Source organism: Varanus komodoensis, unplaced genomic scaffold, assembly GCF_004798865.1.
Source record: "Varanus komodoensis strain SLA01 unplaced genomic scaffold, ASM479886v1 scaffold20_1, whole genome shotgun sequence".
Lineage (NCBI taxonomy): Eukaryota > Metazoa > Chordata > Lepidosauria > Squamata > Varanidae > Varanus > Varanus komodoensis.
Genome location: NW_025335587.1, coordinates 4,604,989 through 4,624,968, shown reverse-complemented (window position 1 = coordinate 4,624,968; position 19,980 = coordinate 4,604,989). Strand labels below are relative to the sequence as shown.

Here is a 19,980-nt window from a genome sequence, read left to right as displayed (position 1 = left end):
TAAAGAGGCAGAAGTCCCTTCAAGCGCGATAAACCGATCAGCGTAGCCCCGCCTTTTAAAGAGGCAAGACACGATTCTTTTTGGAAACGTGGACTTCCACACGTAGGGCTTGTGACACCTTAAAGACTTAATGTATTTATTGTTGTTGAATAAGTTTATGCATCGCAAACACTTATGCAAAGGTCTAAGGTGGCACAAGACCTAGCGTTTCCTTCCTGCAACGAATTATACTTCTATGCACTCTGGCCGGGTAGTAAGCCCTATTTAACTGCAGCGGATTTTGGGCTGCACCGAGGCAAACCCTCCTCTAAAACTTGTGAGGCATTCAAACAGCAGAAAGAATGGTCTCTATTCCAAAGTGAAGCGCAGTACCTCCTTCGGAAGATATTCCTATAAAACGTTAGCCAATGAATGGGACGCAGATGCTTCTTGTATTCTTCCTTAGAGATAAAAAGATGCTCTTTTTCATAGATATAAAGCTAAGGAAAGTTGCTAATGGTCAGTGGAGAATGAGGAAGTGCCACGTTTTGTTTCCTCCCTGGCAGAATTCCCTTTCCTGTATCAAGTGTAGGCTAGGCAGAAATTCAGAAAACAGAGCTTGCACTATCTTGTAATCTCTATTACGGGTGGATTTTTATCTGTCCTTCTGCTTCTAAGGCACAGAAATCTTGTAGGGGTGTTGGGATGGGGGGTGAACGTGGAAAGACTTCCATGCCCTCTTGGGCGAGTCAGTTTTTCCAACATAGTCATTTTCCTATAGACGTCCCCAACCTGTCGCCCTCCAGAACTATTGCACTCCGCCCTCCATCATTCCTTGCACCAAGCTTGAACGGTCCGATGGGAGTTGTACATAAATACCATGCTGCCCTGGGAATGGGGTGGGGAAATGCGAGGGCGCCAAGTTGGGGAAGGCTGTTCCATTCCTATTTGTGAAATGGGAAGATTGACTGACTTCACGAGACTGTTGTAAGAACAAATACAATATTGTATAGGCAAAACAAACAAGAGATAAAACTCAAATGGGTTGGTTAGTGGTTGGAATTTTCCATTCAACGAGGGCACAAGTACCATTTTTATGGAAATCTTAAATTCTGCTTGTATGTTTTGTTGGTCAAAAGTACCCCCTATTCTTTGTTCGGATTACTTATTTATGCTATCTTTATTTTGAAATGAGAAGCTAGTACTGAATCTTCTAGCACTGATGATGGGGATCCCCAAATACGTTTCATCAAAGACAAATCCAAGATTAGTAAGAATGTACTAGATGTACGTATCACTGGTGAATTATGCTAATACATTCGGCGCTTTTACTATGATCTACTAATGATTTTTGTGCAAGAAGGTAGCGTAGTCCAACGGATTTATCATATCTATTCTTACACCGTGCCCTAAAAATAGTTCACTATATTGTGTTCTGTCTGATGTCTAAAAGCTATGTCATACCCTGAAAAGTGGAAAGGTTGTTGTAAGCTTAGTGACGCAAACAGAACATGTCTGGGTTATTTGCCTTTTTTCACTGTTCCAACGCACCGCTTTTCTGTCACAAAGTGATTGATTAGTGGATTAACCCGAGAGAGCTATTAGGCATCTCATGAAAAGCAGGGCAGAAATAGCATTTCGTTCCCCACAAAAAAAAGCCGGGGGGGGGGGTTAGGGTTAGGGTTAGGGCAGTTTCCTTTTCACTTTTTCCCGGAACTCTTCCACAGAAAGTAAACCTCCATTTCTCAAAAGAACCTTGGAAACGCCAGCGGTAGCAATAGGCGCATTTAAGAAACGTCACAGAAGCTATTACCTACTATTGGCAACGGGGCAGGGCTTGCTGGGATAGCATCCGGGAACTAGTCCGGGTCTCATCCCGCCTGCAGCATGGGAGAACGTGCGATGTTTCATTCAACGCGGGAACGGCTAAATGTACGTTTGATTCGGCGCTCGCGGGATATGTTAAACGTGTGTAGTCTGAACAAGGATACGCACCAGTTAAGCATCTGCACACGAGCGTCGGTTTGGGGATTAGGGATGTAATGGGAGTATTGCCAATTTATGTAACCGACTGTTTACATTCCTCACTTCTAGATGTACTCTCGTTTTTGCTGTGGTTTGATCCCATTTATCTCCTTCGCAATTTTCTGGCAGAGAAGTTAAGAGTACCGAAATCTGCCCTCTTTCTGTTAAATTTTAATCCGCCCTTTTGGCGGGTACAGAAGAGAGTTATAGGCAAGTATGTTACATTGGGGCAGTTTTTCATGAGATACTCGTTCACTACATCTGCTATCACGAGATCTCTAGTACAGGGTTGTCAGGTGTTCTCATCTAGGAGCCTTCTGCTTTTAAAGAAAATGCTGTCCCTTTTAATGATAAATTGAAGTTTTGAAACTTCTGCAGCATATCAGCATTTCTGATTATTAAAAGTCACTGACCAAAATTTCTTAAATTTTTCCTTCTCACAGACAGAATTGCATTTCTAGGATCCTGAGTAATTAGTTAAACTGGTGATTTATCTACACCCTCATTTATGGAGACCAATGCTTTAATACACTTTGTTTTGTTTCTAGATCTTAGGATGGAGAGCTGCTGCAAGTATTGCTTGGTCTGTGCTGTTGCTTCCTCTCTGTGTTGCCATCTTCATCAGCATTAGTAGTATTGACTTTTTCCACCCTGTACAGTGGATCACAAGTATGTATGCTGCATAGTAGGAGACATAAGTGCTGTAGAATAATACTGCTGTTGACGATTTATGTGTCAGTTGTGCAAGTATTTTACATACATTATCATGGTAAACCTTGCAACTGATCTGTGAAGTATTCTCACATTGTATATGGAAGGATGAGGTTGAGAAAGAGCAGCTTTACTGAAACCACTAAATGGCCACCTTTGCATTGTCGTCGTAAGCTACATAGTAAGCATAGTAAGTTAATGTGGTTTGTGTAAGCTGGAATGAGCCTGAGCATGATGAGTGCTACTGCTGAACCAGCAGAATTTTGGCAGCATTTAGTTTTGTTTTCCCTGGCTCTTGACATGTTGTGTCAACCAGATTAGGATTCATGGTTTATCATAAATTCTGGTCAGTTTCAAAACAATCCAGTTTCAGGCCATGGGTTGTGAAACTGGCTTTTCAAGCTTACTAGATTTTTTGAGTTGGATGATAGACAAGCTGAGACTTGGGAAAGCAAAGTTAAATGCTGCCAGAGTTCTTCTGGCTGTGCATTTTAGTGTGACATGCAAATGCTGCTGATGGGTTCATGACTGAAGTGTGAGTTATACCAGAGACTTTCTGGATTGCAACTCAGCTCTATAGACACTAAATGGTTATACTAGTGCATCTGAAATATAGTTCTTCCTGAAAAGTAATTCACATTTTCTCTTTTAGGTTCATTCAATGATTTGTATACCTCCTATGTTATCTTTTGCATACTACTGATGTCTGTGGTGATACTGGTAATAAATATATTCAATGTTGAGTTTCATGCAGGTGGGTATCAATAATAATCAAGAGCTGTATGGAATAATACAATTATTGTTTTTTATTAAGAGCCAGTATGGTGCAGTGGTAAAGAGTGTGGGACTGGGACTCAAGCAATCTGGGTTCTAGACCCCACTCAGCTGTGGAACAAACTGGATGACTTTTGGCCAGATGCAGACTCTCAGCCCAACCTACTTCACAAGGTTGTTGTTGTGGGGATAAGAGTGAGAGGAGGAAGAGGAGAATGATGTAACTGCTTTGCATTCTTTTAAAAAAAGAAAAAAATTAAGGATATGAATCTAATAAAAAGAATCAAAATAAGCTGTAGACATTACTGCTTTGTGTTCAATTGTGTTCATAATTTAAGACTTTAAGGTATGTTTGAGTTCACTATGTTAAGTAGACATTCAACTTTTCTGTGGTGTTTTTAAAATCTTTATCGATAAACAGTAACTCAGAAATCAAGTATGCAGAATATATTCAATCCAAGTTCAATTTGAAAAGTTGGGTGGGGTATCTCAGTGGTTGATGGGGCCAAATGCCAAAAGGATGGTGCTTAAGAGCAAATATTCAGGCATAGTTTAACTTAACGCTCATACTGCCGATACCTAAGCCTTAGGAAAGGCATTTTAACATGGGGAAAACATGCAAAAACTGGAAAATTGCTTAATGATTGTTGATCAGGAGAAAGGTGGTGGCCATCTGGGAAACCATGAAGGACCAGGTTCTGCATCCCTTAAATCTTGAAGGACTTCTCTGACAGTATCAGATGTGGACCTCCTCTGCTGCTGATATAGTCAGGATCGTTGAAAGAGTACCCCATCATAACTTGAACTCCAAAGACTTAAATGTAGAGCAGTGATTGTTGGAATGCGGTTTCTTGAGATGTGATAACAAATGTAGAGCATTTACATGACTTGCTTGAGGATAGGTGATAAATGTTCTTTTTTGCACTTTGCAGTTGTGCCTTCTATTCCATGTTCTCGATTGGCACTGATAAGCAAGATTATCCATCCACAGCAAGTAATCCATTCAGTGGTTCATGCAGTAATGGGAATGTTGGTGGCCTGGTGTGCTGCAGTTATGACAAAGGGGAAGTTCTTACTTTTATCTGTACCCTGCACAGCTACAGAAAGGTGACTTGGCTGATAATAGAGTTCTTACGACAGAATGTCTTGTGAAAATGAATGTAAAAATGCTGACAAATGCTTCATAATAGGTGATTTTTTTTCACATGCTGCAAGTGCAGAAAGTAGACAACTGATAAAGGACTTGTACAAATCTTTTTTTTTTACTTTGGAAATTAGAACGTTTTGTATGTACAACATTTTTGGTTGCTATTGATAAAAGCCTTTAATCTGGGCTTGCACCTAATTGGTGAACAATATGCCTTTTCCGCACTTTTAAAGATGTATATCATGATTAGTGGGGGAGATACTGTTTTCATACTCACTGTGACCTTGTTGACATTCACAAAGATCTATGAGACAGTGCTCAAGACACCTCTGTTCTAGGAGAGAAGGTACTGTGTAAACACTCCTATAAAACTTTAAGAAGTGCTGTCCTGTCCTGCTAGCTGAGAATGTTCTTATTTGAGGTACAGGAGTTCTCTTCCTTTAGCAATAAACATACTTTCCTTTATCCTCCAGTTGTGTTGTATGATTATTATATCAATACTGAAAGATAAAGCTTAGGTGGAAGAAGCTGCTTCTGTTGTTCCAGAATAAAGGTTTGGTCAAAACTGTTGTATAACTAAGCTGCTAGTTTCTGTAATAAAAACTAAGTGTGCTCATTGTTAAAAGGGATCAAATTTTCATTTCTAGTTAAAATGTGTAACCATTTGGGCAAGAATGGCTTTCCCCTCTTTTAAAAGACATTTCTACTAGAACTTAGTAGGAAGTTGCTGTGCATATTTGCTCATGATACTAAAATTAAAATTCCTGTTTTGCATAGTGCAGCTGAAGCTGATCCTCACAAGTGCCTGAATGAGTATCACCTCTTTCTCTTGCTTCTTGGAGCTTTCATGGGTTACAGCTATAGCCTCCGGTATCTTATCAACAATTTGAACTACCTTCCATTCCCAATCATACAAGTAAGTGCATAAGAAACAGTGGCAATATTGAGCCAGGTGTGTTATTCTTTTTCTTCTGCACATTCTTGACTACCTATGATAGCTTTGTGGGAAAGTTCATGATGCTCATTGAGTTCAGGAGGGATGTTCCATAAGATGTGGCAGCAACATAGTGGGTTGGGTCCTGAGAACCACAAATGAAAGGAAGGAAGCTTATAGAAGGGGACTTTACTGTCACCTCCTAAAGCTGTTTGTGCACCACATCTCCCATACCACATCTGAGTGGGCCCATGTGACGTGACAAGCAGTACCTGCAGTTTCCATGATGCACAGTTTTTTACATGGCTGTGCCTCAAAAGTGATCAGGCTCAGCAGAGTAACTCTCCTCTGCCAGGTGGTTTTCCCAGAAAGTCCTGCCGGGAGGAATGGGGCTCCTCGCTTTGCAACTGCACTCATGAGCTGAGTTTGTCTATCAGGCAGTCTCCCCTGCACAAACAGGGCTCATGCCCTGAAGCACGGCAGAGAAGCTGAGGGAGCTGGTCAGGCAGTCTCCCCTCAGTGTTATTTGTCAAACAGCAAAGGGCCCATCTTGTGAGCTGTCAGTCCTGCAAACTCACAGGCACTATTATTCAAGGAACTGCATAATACAAAAAACTAAACTAAAAAGATGTGTCGTCACATGCTTTCTTAGACTCAAAAGAGGAGACTTAGGTGGCAGGTCTGCTTTAAAATATAACAACTGTTTCAAATCAAACACATTATGTGAATAAGTTTTTGAAACTTCCCTTCTCAAATGCATGTACATTTTTCAGCAATACAAGTATCTACGCTTCAGAAGATCTCTTCCACTGCTGGCAAAGCATAGCTGTGTGGAGTCACTTTATACAGTTAGGAACTTCTGTGCAGTCTACTACTTCTTTGGTAAGATTTATTCCTTCCCCTCCCAATTCTGTAAACAATACAAATGAGGCACTTGGGGTTGATTCTAAAGCAGTATAACTCCAAATACTAGGTGCTGGGTTTGGTGACGGTATGGTGTAGCAGAACCATGTCCCTACTTGCGATTTTTCCAGAGGCAGCTGGATGGCTAGTATAAAAAAAATGCTGGGCTAGAGGGACACAATAAGTCAGTTGGGTCTGGTGAAGTTCTGCCATGTGGGGCAACTAGCTTCAGTAGCATTCAGCCCAATGATGAATCCCTTTATCATGACTCCATGACAGAAAGGAAGAGTAGGCTAGTGGGGCACATCACAGCATCCTTCCTTGTGGGATGCATTTGGTTGTAGCAACTGGTTCATGATGCCAAGTAAGTCAAATGGTTGAACCCATGTTTGGCATGTGTAAGGTCTCAGGTTTAACCCTTGGTGTCTCTAGGTAGGGCTGAGAAAACTCCTGCCTGAAATCCCAGAGAGCTACTGCCAGTCAGTGCTGACAATACCAGGCTAGATGGATCAAGGATCTGACAGTATAAGGCAACTGTCTCTGTTCCTAAGCTTTTAGGACCTGCTGCCTCTCTTCCCCCATGCATTGCTTTCCCATGACTTCCTATAGCAACTCCAGGAGATCTTCCCATAGGAAATCCCTCATCTCTGCTGCTCCAGCAAAAAAGTTTCCTTCCCCTCTCCCCAAATATCTACAGCTGCAAACTACTACTGCAAAGGGGGTAGGATAACATCACCCATGCATATATATGTAGTCTTTGCTGTCACGGTAAACCAATTGTCATGTCAGTATCAATCCATGTTGAGAGAGAAGAGAAATGAAAAGGGGAATGATTTGTTTCTTATGGAACACTAAGAAATAGTGCTGCATAGACTCCTGATCTAAAGAAGGCTTCCAAAAACCTGAATAATTTTAAGGTTTCATCTATTACTGAACATTTGTGCAAAAAGTAGAATTTTTTTAAAGACGCTGGCACTTTTGGATGCTTATAACATTGAAAACAACTATAGGTTTTTTTGTTTGAGAGTGAGTGAGTGTATGTATAGTCTTTTTTTTTTTAAACGTAGCCACTGAATACTTCAGAGTGAGGTGTGGGATTGCAAACAGCACATCACTTGCCAGCACTTGGCTTGGAAGAGAAGAACGTGATTGGACATGAGAGAGTCACATTAAGTTTGCAGAATAAGTGGCTGCATAGAAGGAAAGAGGGTAACTCTACGGTATTGGGATTTGTGTCCATATAGGTATATAACTACAAGGAGCTTTATGGGCACCTTGTAATGTAGGATAGGAGAGTAGAGCATATGATGTGGAAGATATCTGGGAAGTGTCAATTGATTGCAAGAGGATGACCATTGAATAAATGGAGAAGGGACTTTTTAATAGGGAAAGGCTCTGTGAAACTGAAAAAATCAATGAACAAAACTATGCAGGCTGATTACATGTACAGAATTACATGTGACAGTAAAACCATTTTTAAAGGAGACAAGAATACATGGTGGGATGTATTTTCAAATTTGTATGTTGCTTAGTAGTCCAACAGGACTCTCTAAGCTGCTAAGAATAGCGATACAGCTCACACTACATCTGCAAATGAACACATATATACTATTTCACATGACACATGCACTTGGTAGAGGCATCCCATACCTATGTTTTAATGTGTGTACAATCCTACTCTGTCATTTTGTGGGATGTGATGGCCTCTGACTACTTAACCTTTTTGCTAGCTGGCACAAGCATCACATTTAAAACTGCTGCATTTTTTTTTCTTTTAAAAAACAAACTTATCAAACTTCTTAGAGAAAGTATATTATTAAGTATATTCTTGTGATACGGAATCTTGTGTTCTTACAGCTTCATTTTTCTGTTTGTTGCATCTTAGGTTATATTCCAAGGGCATGGATAGTTACTACAATGAACCTTGACATTGATAGGTTAGTACATTATTCCATCAGTAAGATATGTTTGGGTATAGGAGGCATTTCCAGTAAATCTTAGAGGTTGGGATGGAACCCAGCTATAGCAGTGAGCTCTCAGGTATGCTGGACTAAAGAAATGAGCTGCTGACACATTAAAACCAACAATTTTCATTGAGCCTCAAGGTGCAATAGACAGGTAGTGAGGATGATAGTGTTGGTATACCACATCATTAATTATCTAAGGACATATTTTAAACAGTGTAAAATGTTGCACCTTGCCCTTTCACTGAAATTTCTGGACTTGTTATCAAGTACCTTCTGACAAAATGTTATGAAAAAAACTCGTTCTACTACAGCCTAGGCCTAATGGTGATCATCCCCTTACTGATGGCCAAGTCAAAGTCACAATTGCAATCCCAAAAACCAGACTGCTGGTGATCTAGTATCCATGCAAGAATAATAACCCCATGGAATAGGAAGAGTAAAGGAAGAGTAGGCCAAACATTAAAACATTCCATCTGAAGTTCTTCCTATTTGTGAGATTGAAAGGTAGAATAACTTGTAGCTGCTTGGGAGGTGATAGTTCCCTTAGGTAATTGGAAGGAGCAAGATCAAACTCCTCAGGCCTGCACGGCGGTTTGGACATTAGGACTGCTGGTTGTGAAGGAGCTGGCTCTCAACAACTCTCCTGCTATGCAAAAAAGAACTGAGAGATGTGCCATCCCTCATTTGTATAGTATGACATGAGAGTTCAGGATTATGAGTTGTTCAGGAAGGAACAACCCAGACCATGGTGTGGTCCTGCTTCTTCTGAGTTACCACATTGTGTTGTCAAACACACTATAAAAGCTTTAAAACCAGTCCTATTAAAACTCTTCTCACTTATCTAGTATATGCTACTAATGTATTCCCTTCATGGGGCAAGGAATAACAGCAATCCTTTTGATATGGATCAATACAGTTATTGTTTATACTGTTCATGCCAGGCAAAAATAAATGTGTATCAAGCAATATGCAGCAGAAAACACTTGCCTTTGATTGTTGTTTTTCTCATTTCTTTGTCTTCTAGTACACTCCCTCTTCTAGACACAGTGGCTGGCCTCTTGGATTTGTCTCTTTTGTACCACAGCTGGTTATGTGGTCTGTTTCTTCTGATGACTTGGTACATTGCATGGCTACTCTTCAGAATTTTTTCTACTGAGGTTTGTATCATAGGCTTTGTGCCAGCTTTTCTCAGCTTGGTGCACTCAAGATGAGTCATACTACAATTACCATCATCCCCGGAGTTCTAGTCCACCACATCTGGAGGGCATCAGGTTGGAGAAGGCTGCCTGACACCATAAAACTGCTCTTTTTCTGCTGACAACGTCTTTATTTAGAAAAAATTTGGGGAAGGACCTTATACTACTATATTAGGGTACAGCAGACATGGTTGCACTAAGAGTTTGTTTGTCTTTAGATGGTGGTTTCTACATTCCCTTCCTTTACTTTCTGAGTTTCTTGCTGGTCTGTTGGGATTGCAAATGAAGCTAACCTGATTATACTTTTAGTAAGAACAGAAGAGCCATGCAGGGATCCATCTAGTAGCATTGAAGAGAGGTGGTTTGCCTGCTTGCTGCAGCTACGACATGTTCTCCATTTTCAGGCTCATCACTTTCCTGTCCAACCAACTTTTGCAGAAGAAGTTGACCAGTGTTTGCCCAAAATCCTAAGCAGCAACCCTCCACCTCTTTTAAAGGTATGGGTTCAATTGGATGTAAAGGATGTCAGTCAACGGGACTTTTGCATCATTTTTGTCATACTAGAAACAATACTAGAAAAGCTGTGGTGATATTAAGACCTTACAGATTAAAACAATAATATGGCAATACAATTCATGCTAATGGCTTGTAGCCAAGTATTTGGCTGGTGTTTCACATCAGCAATGAAACACCTTTCCTCGTCTCTGTTGTGCTTTGCCATGTGTTTGCCTCCTGTTGTCCTTTCTCCTAGTTTTCGTTACCCTCCCACAGTCTTCCTTCTGGTCCTGTTTTCTCATTCTTCTTGATGACTTTTCTATTTAATTTCTTATCAAAGCAACTTGTCAAATAGCAACCGGGAATCTTACTCTTCTCCACCTCTTTTTAAAGGAACCCAACCTGGTGCTGCCAAAAGCTTCACTATCATAAAATATATTAACATTTATCTAGATGTATTTAAAATGATACCTTGTACATTTGCTTGAACACCTAAAATAACAACACCTAAAATAACACTGTAGTGGAGTTAGGTATTCTTTCAACAAACTGAGGCTGAGTAACTCTGAAAATGAAAGATTTACAATGCCCTTACATGGGCAAGTACAGAGACTATGTAGCTTGCCTTCAAAGCTACTAGTCAGAACTGTGGTTTTCACAACAGAAAACTCAAGTCTAGAAAGTGTGGTTCTCAAGTAGAGAACTGAAAAAAGAGAACTAGAAATTAAAATTTACTTTGAAAAAATCTTAGTGATGTTAAGTACCCTGAAATTTCAAAAAGAGCCAAGTTCTCTTGTCTAGCAACTTTAAAATGCAGACTATAAGCATGGCCAACTTGGAACTTGTTAATATTCTAAAAATTTCTTTTTGCAGTTCTTGGCTTTACAGGACCTGATGTTTCTTTCCCAGTATTCTTTTGTGCGACGTCAAGAGGTCTTCAGCCTCAGCCAACCAGGTATTTGGAAATGGTAACCTTATGAATTAAAGCCCTTCAAAATGTCCTATCCATGACAGCCCTGCTCAGCTCTTGTAAATGCAAGGCTGCAATGACCTTTATGCAGTCAATCAATTTCATATTTAGTCTTTCTAATATTCTTCTGCTTTCGACTAGCATGATTGTCTTCTCTACGGAGTCTTGCTTTCTCATGATGTACCCAAAGTATCACAGCATCAGGTTTGCATTTTTGCTCTAGGGAAAGCTCTGGCTTGACTTGATGTAGCACCCACTGATTTGTCTTTTATTTGGAAACAGGGAGATAACAGGAAGTATGCTGGAACTTGGTTCACACATAGAGACAACCCAAAGTACAGATTAAGTATGGATTCTTGTTGAATCATGGGTTCTCATTATGTTTAAACCCTTCCCTAAGGGTTAACTTTAGGTTCTTAACCATTAACAGCCCAGCATTCACAACCTAACAGCAAGCCATGGGTAGTGGTAGTGCCGTTTATTGTTTTTCTTTCCATAGCAATAGCTGAAACTCTGGCTGAAACTATAACAACTCAAAATAAAATAATAAAATACAACATTTAAAATATAAATTTAATGACTTAAATTATTTAAATTGAAAGAAGATCTGTGAACATGCAACATATTGCTACAATGTATTATTTAGAGTTGTTAAATTGCATGGCATAGAGGGCAGTCTTTAAGGATAGTAGGAGTAGGGTTGGCTTCAGTGGGGAGGCTGTTGCTTAATTTGGGGTCACCACTGAAAAGACCCTACTCCTTTCACCAAACCTCCCTGGGAAGGTGGTACTTGGATAAAGGCACCAGATGTTGTTCATTGTTAACAAACAATAGAAAAAACCATAGTGCCAGGTTTGCAAGTAACAACAACCCATGATTCAACAACAGTCCATACTTGGAGTTGTCATTGGGTGTGGCTTAGTCCTATGAAGAGTTGAAGAGCTTATCTGAGAGCAGTTATGTTTGCTTTTGGTAGTTTTTTGTGTTTAACAAATGCTAATGTAGAATAGTGTAGGGTTATATTTTTGCAGGGGATACTTTATGACCAAAGAGAAAACCACCACTGTTGTGTTCAAAGGTTGGTATGAGGAGGTATGAAATAGATCATGCACATCAAATGCTTATTCATCTATGCATTGCGAAAGCAAACGTTCTTTAATATGTTGGAAATATTTATTTATTTATTTATTTATTTATGGATTTATATCCTGCCTTTTTCCTACAAAGGGCTCAAAGCAGTTTACATCATTCTCCATCCCATCCCCACAACAACAACCCTGTGAGGTAGGTTGGGCTGAGAGTCTGTGACCCAGCCCAAAGTGACCCAGTTGGCTCCATGGCTGAGCGGGGTCTAGAACCCAGATTGCCTGAGTCCCAGTCCCATGCTCTTAACCACTACACCATACTGGCTCTCCTAAGTAGATATATTACTTAAACTTCTCATATGTCATGCTTGTGGGCTAGTTCCTGCTTGCTTGGTTGCTGCACATCTAGCCTAAGCACTGGGCCACCACAGTAGTCTAATTGAAGGTTCATGTTGTTTGTTTGGAGCTGAATGCTGTACTTCACACTGTGCTCCATTACATGTCAGCCTGATTTATTTGATACATGTATATCCTACCTTTTTCCATCTTGTGAGGACCCCAAGGCAGCTTACATCATCTTTTCCATTTGATCCATACAACAAGTCTATGAAGTAGGGTTGGCTACAAGTCTGTGACTGGCCCACAGTCAAGTAGTGCACTTCGCGGACAAGTGGGAACTAGGGGCTGAGTCTCCAAGTCCCAGTCCACTATTCTGACCACCATGCCATGCTGGCTTTCCTGATTGTGCAAATTAGGGTTGAAAAGTCTTTCTATTCCCTTGACTACGTAAAAAAGAAATTACTATTTCTCAATAAGATCTCTTATACAAAGCAGTATTCTGTGCTTTGTGAAATAGCAAGGTTTCTAAAATGATCCATTGTTTATTTTTATATACATTCTGCTTGTCTCTCAAGGTGGACATCCTCACAACTGGACTTCAATTTCCAGGGAGTGCTTGAATCTTCTAAGTGATCTGACACAGAAGCTGATAATTCACCAAGAGGCTGCAGCTGCAAATGGGAGACTGAAACAGTCATCCATGGGAGACCTGAGTCAATCCTTCAGCCCTCCAGGTAATGCACAAATTAGTTGCAATGCAGTTTGAGCATCTAAACCACAGACTGTCAAAGGGGGAGGCAGGAATCGCATTCCAAAAATGATGGAACAGCATGGCAATAACACTGCATTTGTAAAACAATGCAAAAAGTGCAATACTGTAATCTCATTTCATTGGCATCTAGTATCTGTGCCTAAATAAAAAACAATATTCTAATGAACATTTGTAAGACCTGCTTGAGACTTCATGTGGGAACAGTGTCTTCCCATACTGGTGATTTTCCATGATGAGCACTTTCATCAAATAGCCACATACTGTTCAGTGTACTACTGATGGGAAGGCACTGCAGATATTCCATATTTTCAACCTTAACAAAATATCTGTGGCAAGAAAAGGCAGAAGACATGGGAAGGTTACAAGCTGGAAGAGGTCAGCATTTGGACCCCCACTAAAATTCCTTAAATGAGTAGGGTGGTGATAGTGCCGTAAAAGCCTCATCTGGAAACAGCTTAAAGCCAATAACAGCTGGATTAAATTGCCAAAAGACTTGCATCACTATGAAATACCACTTAACTGTATTTTTCGTTCTATAAGACGTGCCTGACCATAAGACGCACCTAGTTTTTAGAGGAGAAAAACAAGAAAAAAAATATTCTGAATCAAATGGGCACATAATCACAGGCACATTCCCCATCACTTCCCCATGGGCTGCACATCTGACAGACTTACTGCAAACACATATTCGCTCTATAAGATGCACAGACATTTCTCCTTACTTTTGAGGGGGGAAAAGTGTGTCTTATACAGCAAAAAATACGGTATATGTTGGTACAAGCCCTCCTGAGTTTGTCTTTTAAAAATGCATATTCTTTCTAGGAGAAGCTGTGGACGAGAGCTCATTTCAGACACCAAGGTCCAACATCCTTCCTCGAGCCCAGATGCCTTCTCTGGTTAAACCATCTGTGTTTTCTTTAAAAACATCACCTTCATCTGAACTGGGAAGCATTTTAGGGTCACCTTTCAGTCCTCCTCCTCTACATCGCAAGCCTGGAATGTTGGATCTAAATTCACCTTGGCAAGGATCTACCCAGAGTCCCAATATTATGAGAAGAGGGACAAAACTCTGGACATCAAGTTCAGGTAGGAGAAGTCATTCCATCCTAACCTTGGTTTAAATTATATGTAGCTCACTTGGCTTCCTATCAGGTGCTTGACTTTTAAAATATCTCCTGTAGATTTGCAGTGGACAGGCTCTCCTCATGAATCCCGCCCAGTGGCTGCTGTTGCAAAAAGTGCCAGTGAAGCAGTGCAACCAGGTTTCGTCTATCTATGGCTGCAGAGCAAGAAAGAACAGGTATTACCAGAAATCAAACAATTAATAGGCCAATTCATCTATAGAGCATGTCTTCTTATTTTATTTCATTTATTACATTACATTTATTACGTTACTGCCCCAAGCTTAAAAACATTATATACATTATACTTAGTTTGACAGTATGTTCGTACTACACATCCCATCTTAAATTTGCAGTTTAATCATTTTATGTTTAGAGTGTTGATCAATGAAGCTTATACATGCTTTGTTACAACTTTGAATTGGAAAAATATCTTTTCTGGTTTTGCATCATATGTTCTTTGGCTCTTGATAGTTTTCTTCTTTTTCCAGATCAAAAGTTTCTTATCAAAACGAGTACTGATTATGTACTTTTTCAGTAAGGTAAGGATAAATGCATGACTCAGTGCTTGAGGTTGTCTGGGCATCAGAGAGTTCTAGTTAGTGCCGCAAAATATTGCAGGTGGTACCTGTGTTTGTCACAGCCATTATACTAGAACTTGGTACATTGGTAATTCAGATAGGTGCTGTGTGGAGTGAAGTTTAATTTAAAAATGCTGACCTAGATATTTTCACTGCTTTGTTTATCAATAATTACATTCCTTTAGTTCAGGGAACAAATCTGCCCCTTGACAGTTACCCAGATTGTCATGTCCCCTTTCCTTTGTTTGTTGGTTTCCTGATTTTTGTGTGGTTGCTTCGGAGAGTCTAAAAGGGTGAAATGCCTTTCCCAAGCCTTAGTCCAAAGGTGATCAGAGTTTTAAGGGAAAACATGGTGGTATTTTTGGCCCCATTGCTTTTGTCTTTGGTCCTACCCACTGCTGCACTGTGGCCTGTAAGAGCTTCTTAAAAATGGATTTTTTTTCCTTAAGCTGAAAGAGGTTCAACTTCCAAGGTCAAAACACCTGGTTTAATTAATTTGATTAACCATGTAATATGAATTGCATACTTTCAGTACTTAATCCTAAAAAAGATGGAAAATGTTATAGAATTGGCTTTTCATGCAGAGCTCTTGATGTCTCATTAAATTTTGTTCAATTACTCAGTTATGTTAGTGTTGGAAACATCTCCTTATCAGGTTGTCTGACTTGGAAACCCTTTCTCTTTCTCAGCACCCTGAAGCCTCAATCCAGGCTCTCTTTTCTGGTACCCAAATGCACATTTGGGCTTTGGAAGGTAAGTAGTTTCTTCATATCTGTAATGGTCCACCTGTGAATGATATTCATTGGCTTATTTCTACTACTTTCTTTGATTTAAGTGGGGACTTGACAGTAAGATTCATAGGTGGGGAGGTGAAAATAAGGAAGTCCCACTGCACCCATGAATGTCCTGTTGAATGAGTAAATCCAACTCTGCCATGGAGAACAATCTAGGTCTGTATGTTGACATAGCATAAAATATCTAGGGTTTTCCTTCTTAGTTATTGGCCTCCGAGCCTACTTTCCAGGTGGTTTGGGTGGGGGTACAGTGGGAACCAAAACTAAAAACTATCCTTTTCTGCAGGCTTATCACACCTTGTAGCAGCCTCATTTACTGAAGATAGATATGGAGTTGTCCAAACAACGTTGCCATCTATATTGAATACTTTGCTAACTCTTCAGGAGGTGGGGAGTCCTACTTTCTTCCATCAAAAATGATAAGAATTCGTAATTTGCTTAAGGGATTAGAACAAATTGCCTTTGATTTCTGTGATTTTTTTTTTCAAAAGCTGCTCAAAGTTAACCACAGAAAAAAAGATCTAGTAGTCCAAAGATGGTGCTGGTATTCCTGTAATTCTGTATTACAAACTCTACTGCATTTAACGCATGCATGAAGTTATTCTTCACACAGCATTCTAGAGACTCATAGATGAAATGACTCATATGAGATGTCCTCTCCAGGTATTTTTATAGCTTAATGCCCAAATTAACTGTGCTTCTAAGGTTCATGCAGTTTATCCATAAGATACTAGCATTCCCGTTATCTAGGGATTGCCAAAATTGATCTACATTGGAGAAGCCAAGGGACTTGAGCTCCAAACAAAAATATTTAGTTCTTTGTTTAAGCAAATGCTGAGAATATTAATAAAAATACATTGTGCAAAAATGATTTTCACAAGGGCATAATCTAGTTTTGTCTTATTAGAACCTTGATTTTCACAGAAGTTTCATCTCTTACATGTTTCAATGAAAATGCTGATTTATCTGTAATTCAAACCTCTTTTGTTACTAGCATATTTTATAGTTGGATCATTTTCCATCCTAGGTGGTAGACAAACACTTTAAGCTTCCTCATGTTTCCAGCAAACCTCCCAGGATTTCAGGGAATCTGGCAGACACTTCATACAAAACTCTTCGGTTTGCTTTACGAGCTTCACTGAAAACTGCAATCTATCGGATAACCACGACTTTTGGAGAACACTTAAAGTGAGGTTTGAGACATAAATACATGTTGAATATTAATTTCTTAATATTTAAGATCCAATATAGATGGCAGAGAGTACATAGCAGGTTTTTATGTAGATCTTCTCACCAATTAATCACAATAACAAGAAGGCCTAACAGGAAGCATGGTCCAATTGTGGAGCTGTGTTGTGAAAGTAAACAATACTCTGCTCAAAATTTTACAAATGTCATGCAATGCTTTGTGTAGTTTGGTGTAACTGTGCTTCTGATTGTGCACCAGAAGATTAGGAACCATGGGGAACCAACTTTAAAGTTTATTCCATGAAGGTATTTTACCCAGTCATAACCTTGAACCATGCAGTTGAGTTCTATTTCCTTGGATTTCCAAGTAGCTACAGATGATGGGTCTAACTGCATGACTGGAAGTTCCATAAATTAAGGATTCCTCCATAAAGTATATTGAATTCATCATAACAATAGAGTTTTCTGTCCATGTTGGAGCTTTTCAGCAATGACCAGCCTTAGGCCTCCTAGGTAACCTTTAACTCGATCTGAGTTCCTCATCTGATAAGCAGGTAGACGCTGTTAAAGAAGCAGTTGCCCTCACATTAGAGCTGTTGCTGGTTTGTAAATCATTTTGTAAGTTAACCAATACCAGCTAAAATGAATCTTAAAGTAACCTATTTTGTGGAATTGGCTGGGTTGGAGGAAAAACCATGATTTCCATCTTGAAAGGGAATGAATACAGCTAGCCCTGACCACAGACTTTTCTCTAACTTCCTCCTAAGCTCCTCAAGGCTTATGTTCCATTTTAAACTGTTATGTTGGTTTTTTAGCTTGCAACATAAAGAGCAATACCTTGTATTTAAGCAAGCAAATATTAAAGCAAGAACTCTTGTACTGCGAATCGCTATGGACATGCAAAAAAGCCTATTTAAAATAAGAATGGGTTAATGAGTAATGTTGAAGATTGCTAGGATTCTCTGAACATCATTTAACTGTTTGGGTTTGTAGTCACTGCTTGCTCTATGTGAAAGGAAAAATGTAGAAATTATTGAATAGGGTTGTAGGGTTGTTCACATGTTAAAAGATAAATATGTGATTCCCCCACACCAGCTCTATTTAAAAGTCCCCAAACATCCTGCCTCTTATTCCATTTTTTATTTTTATACACTGAATACAAAGGACTGAAAGACCTTATGCCACTCGTTTTGAACCCCCAAAGGCTGAATTCCATTTTGGAGAATTTCTTGAGGGAGACATGTTTCAGTAAGGCAGAGGGTGTGGGCCCAAATACAAGCACATTTAAACTAAACTATGTACTGCCAGTAACTAAGCCATAAGAGTCATTTCAACCTTTTTGGATGAAGAAGAAATGTGCTAGTGTGAGAAAGCCACTGAACATTCAGTGGATAAGAGAAAGGGGTTGGGGTTAAGGAGAGGATGGAGATCCTAGTTGGGCATGTTTAGCCTTGAGAAAAAAAAAGACTGAGGGGGGATATGATATCGCTCTACAAGTACCTCAAAGGCTGTCACAAAGAGGAAGGTCAAGATCTCTTTTTACTGATGCCAGAGTGTAGGACACGGAATAATCAATTCAAGTTGCAGCAACCCAGATTCAGGCTGGACATCAGTAAAAGCTTCCTCATGGTCAGAGCAAGACAACAGTGGAACCAGCTGCCTAGAGAGGTGGTGGGCGCTCCCACACAGGAGACATCCAAAAAGAACCTGGACAGCCATCTGAGTGGGATGGTGTAAGGTAGTGTCCTGCAACAGCAGGGGGTTGGACTCAATGGCCTTCGTGGCCCATTCCAACTCTTCCGTGATTCTATGACTAGATTTGGGACCCAGGCCTGGGGTTCACTATCCCTACTTTACATGGTCTTTACATGTACATAGGGCTAAAGTCATGTGAAAATTGGGGGAAATTCTCAAATCTTAATAGATCTCAATAGGGAATATTTATGTTGTTTAGGCTTCAGGTTTTTTAGAAGGCCACTACAACCCTTTTCCAGCTTGTATGTTAGTGTGTTTTGGAATGTGGTCAGCAGCATTTTATTTTGTGCTCTGTTCTTCAGTGCAGTGCAGGTATCTTCAGAACACAAGAAAAGGCTCCAACAGTTCCTGGAGTTGAAGGAATAGTGAAGTTGAGCTGTGTTGCAGAGCGATAGTGCATGTTCAGCAGCTGTGGATCAAAGAAAAGCAAAATGATTTTGATCTGTTCTACTGGTTTGTTGAAAGTGTACTTTACTTGCAAGTCATGAGGTGACTAAACTGTCAAGAGAAGTACCTGAGAGACTTGGACTGCTTTACTGTGATGTTTTGTATAATAAATTTTTTTAACAAAGACTGCTCTGCAAGTAGTTATGATTTGTATTATGGGATTAGAAACATAGAAGGGGCCTCCTTCTGACCCCTGGCGCCAGCCAGCTCTGCTCATGACATGCCTAACGTGCATGTACAGCCTATCCTTGAACATCCTCACTGATGGGGCCTCAACCACCTCCTATGGAAGCGCATTTCATATCCTCGTAGTCCTAACTGTCAGGAAATACTTCCTGGCATCCAAATTGAACCTTGGTTCCCTGAGCTTTGCTCCATTAGAACATGTCCTGCCAGGGGAAAATAGGTCTCTACCCACTTCCATGTGGCACCCTTTCATGTACCTATATATCTCCAACTATATATCTTCAGAGTCTCTCCTCCTCCATACTCAAAAGACCAGTTCCCTCAGTCTTGCCTGATACAGCTTTCCCTGCAATCCAGCTACCATCCTTGTAACCCTACACTGCACTGATTCCAACCTGGCTATATCCTTCCGGTAATGTGGAGCCCAGAACCGAACACAGTACTCCAGTTTCAGGTGCACCAGAGTCGTATAGAGTGGCAGGAACACCTCTCTTGATCTAGAAGCCACACTTCAGGCTATGCAACCAAGGGTGGCATTTGCCATCTTGACCACTGCATCACACTGCTGACTCATGTTTAGTCTGCAGCAACCAGTACCCCAAGATCCCTTT

At 40.2% G+C, this 19,980-nt stretch overlaps 1 protein-coding gene across 3 annotated transcripts; it reads left to right on the top strand.

Moving 5' to 3' along the window:
- Positions 1-940: 940 nt before the first annotated feature.
- On the top strand, positions 941-19,309 carry NDC1 (NDC1 transmembrane nucleoporin). 3 transcript variants are annotated; one of them, XM_044430419.1, is made up of 18 exons: positions 941-966; positions 2,553-2,673; positions 3,368-3,469; positions 4,422-4,596; positions 5,414-5,552; positions 6,344-6,452; positions 8,359-8,410; positions 9,465-9,597; positions 10,041-10,133; positions 11,005-11,086; positions 13,101-13,259; positions 14,120-14,383; positions 14,479-14,597; positions 14,910-14,960; positions 15,689-15,752; positions 16,080-16,180; positions 16,821-16,981; positions 19,039-19,309. In XM_044430419.1, the coding sequence occupies exons 3-18, from the start codon at positions 3,418-3,420 to the stop codon at positions 19,100-19,102; spliced, it is 1,818 nt and encodes a 605-aa protein (XP_044286354.1). In that variant the 5' UTR covers positions 941-966; positions 2,553-2,673; positions 3,368-3,417; the 3' UTR covers positions 19,103-19,309. The 3 variants fall into 3 exon arrangements, with proteins under 3 accessions (XP_044286354.1, XP_044286353.1, XP_044286352.1); XM_044430418.1 differs by lacking the exon at positions 941-966 and adding an exon at positions 1,754-1,911 and having other exon boundaries at positions 16,821-16,986; positions 19,039-19,125; XM_044430417.1 differs by lacking the exon at positions 941-966 and adding an exon at positions 1,755-1,911.
- Positions 19,310-19,980: the final 671 nt, after the last annotated feature.

What these genes read in the sequence shown, in the direction of transcription:
- NDC1 (XM_044430417.1), top strand. Translation starts at nt 1,867, where the DNA reads ATGGGAGAACGTGCGATGTTTCATTCAACGCGGGAACGGCTAAAT. An exon ending in CCCTGTACAGTGGATCACAA is followed by an intron (nt 2,674 to 3,367) that starts GTATGTATGCTG and finishes TTTCTCTTTTAG; the next exon opens with GTTCATTCAATGATTTGTAT. An exon ending in TTATGTACTTTTTCAGTAAG is followed by an intron (nt 14,961 to 15,688) that starts GTAAGGATAAAT and finishes TCTCTTTCTCAG; the next exon opens with CACCCTGAAGCCTCAATCCA.